Source organism: Monodon monoceros, unplaced genomic scaffold, assembly GCF_005190385.1.
Source record: "Monodon monoceros isolate NGI ecotype Baffin Bay Population unplaced genomic scaffold, NGI_Narwhal_1 Super_Scaffold_1, whole genome shotgun sequence".
NCBI lineage: Eukaryota > Metazoa > Chordata > Mammalia > Artiodactyla > Monodontidae > Monodon > Monodon monoceros.
In genome coordinates this window covers 56,909,992-56,916,226 of record NW_021703765.1, presented here as the reverse complement: position 1 = coordinate 56,916,226, position 6,235 = coordinate 56,909,992, and the positions used below count along the sequence as shown (strand labels likewise).

The window sequence follows — 6,235 nt, the reverse complement described above, 5'->3', positions numbered from 1 at the left end:
ACATACACAGCCAGACACAGGCACACACACCCACACATGCACACCTACACACACACATGCACACCTACACACACACGCACACCCGCCCACACACGCACACACCCACACACACCTATACACCACGCCTACGCCCACACGCCCCGGCTTTCACATAGCCCATCAGTTTCCCGTGAGTTCTCAGGCAGAGGCTTAGGGGGCAGTTTACACACGTGAGTGGGAGAGTCAGTGTGCTGTCCACGCTGGGGAGGCTGCAGGGCGGGGGTAAGGCCCTCTGTAGGAGTGCCGGGCCAGCATGTTATTTCAGTGCAGGGAAGAGGGAAGGGGCCTGGTCTGGGTGGTCACTTGCCCGTCATGGGAGGTCCCGGCAGAGGTCTGAGTGGGAGCAAGAGGGATGGAGAGGAAGCTGCCCAGCCTCGCCCTGCGGCCCACGTGGCAGGTCAGGGACGGCCTCCGTATCCTCCTGAGCCGTGTTTCTTGCCCTGCAGCACATCACGTGGGCTCCGACCTGGCATCTGTGTTTGCGAGGTGCCCCAGGTGATCTCACGAGCAGACGGGCCAAGGGCCTTTCTAAACGAGCTACTAAGTTCCTTAACCTTGGCTGCACATTAGGACCGCCTGGGGCGCTGGTACCACCGCTGCTGAAAAGCCAGGCCCACGTCAGCTGGATCAGAGTCTCGGGGATGGGCCCAGGGCTCAGAACTTTTTAAAGCTCCCATTAAAGAAAAGTCAATTTCATAGAGACAGAGAATAGAACTGTGGCTGCCGGGGGAGGGACAAGTGGGGTGATGCTGGTGAGGGAACAGATTTTCAGTTGTAAGAGCAGTAAGTTCTGCGGCTCTAATGGGCCGCACGGCGACTAGAGTTAATGATGTGAAATCGTACCCTTGAAAGTTGCTGACCGTCGATCGTAAGGGTTCTGACCACACACACAGTCAGCTGTGTTAACTCTGTGAGGCCACAGATGGGCTGATTATCGTGATCTTGGTAACCACTCTATAATGCGTACGTATGTCACATCAGCACGTTGGCCAAAGCTCCCACCACCTCCCAGGGGATAATATGTTTCTCTAGGCAAGATCTGTCCCCTAAAGGCTGTTTCTCGGTTAAAAAGGAGCCCTGGGAACTTCAAAAGCCAAATGTGGAAGCAAAGGTGGGAGAGGACTGTTAGTTGAAGCAGCAGGTTTTCCAGCAACTGTACTAGATTCATAGGAGCTCAGAGCGGGCGACCCCATCCGCCTCTGACCAGGCCAATAGCGCCAACCTCACTCAGGCTGTACCGTCGCGGCCTGCCCCACCCCCTGGAACCCAGGCCTTTGATGGCAGCTGGAGCCTGGCTGAAGAGGTGGATAACCGAGAAGCTGGCCTGAAAGAGGGGTCAGGAAACGAACCCAGCGGCCCCTGCTGCATCAAAACATCTAGTCTTGTGTTAAAATGATTTTGCTTCCTGGCAGTCCACTGGCTTTCCCCTGGAGCCTCCACACCTAAACATTTGAAGAAATAAATCCATAGGGCCTTCTGGCTCTCCCTGGAGAGTGCCATGCTTCAAAACACATAGGGAAGTTCCTAACTCAGAAGCAATTTGGAAAAATAGTGAGCTGCAAGGGGAGACGAAGACGGGCACACCGACCGCCGCGGAACATTCATCTGGCCCTGGCAGGGAGGGCGTGGCAGCAAATTTTGGTGTCTGAATGGAAAGGGCCCCCAATGAGCAGACCCAGGCGCACCTGGTGGGGCTCCCCACGCCCACCCTGGGGTGCGCTCCAGGGCATCCTGGCTCCCACTTCATTCTGCGCAGAGGCAGCTAGGAGGTACCTTTTCAGCTGCTGGTACAACATTTTGTGCTTAGGAGAAACACAGGTCTTGGATGGCCTTTTATGCCCAATAAAATTATACCAGATTTTATCTCCTTGACTTGAATTAATTAATTCTCTCAGCCAACACACAAATGTACGAGTACCAAACTAAACAGAAATTGTACTTACAGGCAAAAACAAACAAGCCAACGACAAGAGCCCTGATTCAACTCAAGAAGCTTCAAACCCACTGAAAAGCGCATCGTGACATTTTTTCTCTGGTCACCAGATATTATCCATTATCCCGCCAGCAGGCACTGTGACAAGTTTATCAGACATTTTTCTCAGGAAATTGTAGGACTCTCCTACATTTCTCAGCCACTGAGTTGACCCTAAAACTGGTGCTGACCCTCGGGGTTTGGGGCATCCAAGGATCCTATTTCTCTATCAGAATCACACATAACTACGGAAACGCCCTGGCTATTATAGGTAAGTGGGCTGAGATCAGAAGCTTCCTTCATGTAAAATCACCCTTGTCCTGTAGTCTGCACCGTGGATTTGGGAAAAGCCACGTTGTTCCTGCCCATAAAAATTGGTGAGTGATGGCAAATCAAAACTACAATGAGATATCATCTCACACCTGTCAGAATGGCCATCATCAAAAAATCTAGAAACAATAAATGCTGGAGAGGGTGTGGAGAAAAGGGAACACTCTTGCACTGCTGGTGGGAATGTGAATTGGTACAGCCACTATGGAGAACAGTATGGAGGTTCCTTAAAAAACTACAAATAGAACTACCATATGACCCAGCAATCTCACTACTGGGCATATACCCTGAGAAAACCATAATTCAGAAAGAGTCATGTACCAAAATGTTCATTGCAGCTCTATTTACAATAGCCCGGAGATGGAAACAACCTAAGTGTCCATCATCGGATGAATGGATAAAGAAGATGTGGCACATATATACAATGGAATATTACTCAGCCATAAAAGGAAACGAAATTGAGCTATTTGTAATGAGGTGGATAGACCTAGAGTCTGTCACACAGAGTGAAGTAAGTCAGAAAGAGAAAGACAAATACCGTATGCTAACACATATATATGGAATTTAAGAAAAAAAAATGTCATGAAGAACCTAGGGGTAAGACAGGAATAAAGACACAGACCTACTAGAAAATGGACTTGAGGATATGGGGAGGGGGAAGGGTAAGCTGTGACAAAGTGAGAGAGAGGCATGGACATATATACACTACCAAACGTAAGGTAGATAGCTAGTGGGAAGCAGCCGCATAGCACAGGGAGACCAGCTCGGTGCTTTGTGACCGCCTGGAGGGGTGGGATAGGGAGGGTGGGAGGGAGGGAGACGCAAGAGGGAAGAGATATGGGAACATATGTATATGTATAACTGATTAACTTTGTTATAAAGCAGTAACTAACAAACCATTGTAAAGCAATTATACTCCAATAAAGATGTAAAAAAAAAAAAAATTGGTGAGTGATGGAAGCTGTAGCCAGAGCCACTGGGGGAAAGGCCTGGAAGGGTCTGCTTCTAATGACCTGCTTAGTTCAGGCTACAGTGAGAGGGAACTAAAATTAAAAAAAAAAATCAAGGTCAGCTTTTTTCAAGTACCAACTGAAGTTTGGAAGCAACACACCCGTCCCTGAATCAGGGCGTTAAATACCGAACGACATCACAGTCAGAATATTTTCATTATGCATTTGTTTCCATCCTCTGTCAATCTGCTTATCTGTTCTAAACTCAGGCCGCCTCTAACTGCCCGACTGGCCTTTTCTCAACTGCCCTAAGCCCAGAAGATGGAGAATTCCATGGTGGGGAAACTCTTTAAAATTCGGGATGGGGGTGGTCCCGGGGAGTGAGAGAGTTCTCTGACTAGTGAAGTCCGGGCATGGAATGTGAGGGTCTGCCTCCTGGCCCATCCTCGTGACATCTGGGCCGTGGGAAAGGCACTTACGAGCACCGTGTGTATACATGCTGCACTCCGGCGGCCCCCTCGCCCTCACCCAGCACTCGTTTTCAGGGACCAGGCCACACCGTGCCCCGTAGACCCCCCCACTCTCAGGGACCAGGTCTTTCTCACCTGGGCAGCTTCCAAAACACTATCACACATATCATCATGTGGGATGATCTCAACAAACCAACACTATCCCTAATTTACATGACTCAGGCTCAGGAAAGTAGAGCGACGTGCCCAAGGCGACTTCAATAGCCAAGGTACTTTGTCTGAGGTTACTTCACTCCAATGAGCAGAGCTGAGACTAGAGGGTGGGTTTGCAGGGGCGTCCCCAGGGCAGGGCAGGGAAGGGAGCTGCCACGTGGGGGGCAAGATCCTTTTCTCACAGAAACCAACATGGTAATTGCTGATGGTTTGAGAGTCTGCACCTGGCCAAACAGGTGCCTGTTTACAAATTCCCTGGGCAGCACGGTGCTCCTGGGGGCGGGAGCAGCTCGTTGGGCGCGAGGCACGTCAGTGGGGGAAGCAGGGCTTTTGCCAAGCAGGGCTCGGATGTGGCCATCACAGGCAGGGGCCATGGCTGCTGCTTCAGCCTCAGCTTGAATCTCAACTCCCTCTTTAGTCCCTTTATTACATTTACAATTTCAACCCCCTGCGGCAGTGCTGCGCACCCAGGACGCAGGCTTTCCAAGCTCATCGGTGACCCTGTCGCCCCCGCCCCCGCCCATTCTCCCCACCTTGGGGTCGGTCTGTTTCCTCCCGATCCTTCCTGCACTGACAGAGAAGTACAAAAACCTCATCGAAAAGCTTCCTCCTTTAAGCTATCCTCCTATTTGAGTCTCAGTGGTTGGTATCTCAACAGCTCCGCACAAAAAAGAGATTTCATGAAATACTCTAAGTAAATAATTCCACATCGTCCTTTGTTTCTCCACCTCTTTCATCCTTTCCTCAGATATGGCCACCGTAATTAAATGCAATCGTCTGGATGTCAAACTCCAATTCCCAGCTTTGATAAATATTAGGTGATTAAGCTATTTATAAAATATGTAATTTGAAAATCTGGCATTTCATGTGCTATGATTATTTCTTCTCTGTGAAGATGAAGTGCTCAGCCACGTGGAAGGCACTGCGGAGAACGGCAATTAATCAGGATGTTCGCTTGTGAGTTTCAACTATTTCCATGTGTCAAATGTGCTGAGCTGAGTCTCCTTGTGAAAAGGCAGAGGAAGGGAGAACGAGGGAGAAAAACCTGCACGAGTGAAGTGATTGCACTGTGAACACGAGTCTCTCCCTCCCAGGGGTCAGCCTGAGCGAGGGGCCGGGTGTCTCACGCTAACTGGGAAAGGGTCCCCCGAGTGGGATGGACGGGGTCCTACCAGCAGGTCCACCATGTTGGGCTTGTTGTTCCTCAGCGTCTTCACGGCGTGGAAGACGTCCACCGTCCTCTGGTGCCGGAGCATCTCACAGACAATGCTGATGGCGCAGAAGGTCCCGCTGCGGCCTCCCCCGTTCCTGTGGGAAGAGGAGGAGAGGCCGGTGGTGGGCCTGGGTCGCTCTCGTACCACACGGCTCCCACCACCGGTGTGAACCTGCTGCCTAAGCCCTCCCGGCTGGGACTCTCCACCTGGGCCCATCCCTCTACTGATGCAAATGGGGCCCAGGGGTCACCTGACTGGAGGTGATGCGAAACTGGCACATCCTGCTCTCCCAGTTCGTCTCTGCCCTGATGATGTAACTTGATATGGCAATTTACCCGTTTTTATGGAAAGGGACCACCCAGGAAAATTCTCAATAAACGAACAACTCGTGTAGCATGTGCAGGAAAACTGTGATGGGTGTGGGTTATGCTCAAAGATGGATTTGGCCTTAAACAATCCATTAGCATGTCATGATTTATTTCTAAAACATAAGGGCTCTTTTTAAATAAACTTTTTATTCTGGATTAATTTTAGATGTACAGAATCACTGCAAAAATAGCACAGAGAGTTCCTTGCCTGCCCACCTTCCCCGATGTAAAAATGTCACATAACCATAGCAGATGGTCAAAACCAGGAAGTTAATGCTGGTATAACACTATTAACTAAACTACAGACCTTAGTCAAGTGTCACCACTTTTTCTGGTCCAGGATCCAGTCCAGGACCCACCTTGCATTTAGGTGTCACACCTCCTTAGTCTCTTCCACGTGATCAGTCCTCCATCTTCCCTTGTCTTTCTTGACCTTGACACTTTCAAAGAGGACTGGTCAGTTATTTTGTAGAGTATGGAATATAGAGTGAGATGTAGAAAACAGCCATGGTCCCCTTCCACGATTTGAGAAGTCATCACAAAATACAAATTGTAGAAAGTCCTTCATTTGAGTTCGCCTGATGCCTTCTCATCACTGGAAATGAGGTTATGCACTTTGGCAAGAAAGCCACAGAAGGGCTGTTACCTCCTTTGAAGGTTCATGGTGTTGAACTGTCTT

The 6,235-nt window shown here is 49.8% G+C and overlaps 1 protein-coding gene across 1 annotated transcript in view; it reads right to left on the bottom strand.

Moving 5' to 3' along the window:
* Positions 1–6,235, bottom strand: part of PTPRM (protein tyrosine phosphatase receptor type M) — a 753,002-nt gene that overhangs the window by 4,364 nt on the left and 742,403 nt on the right. The window contains exon 30 of the mRNA XM_029226979.1: positions 5,147–5,282. Coding sequence (XP_029082812.1) covers positions 5,147–5,282 — 136 coding nt within the window. The remainder of the gene's footprint in view (positions 1–5,146; positions 5,283–6,235) is intronic.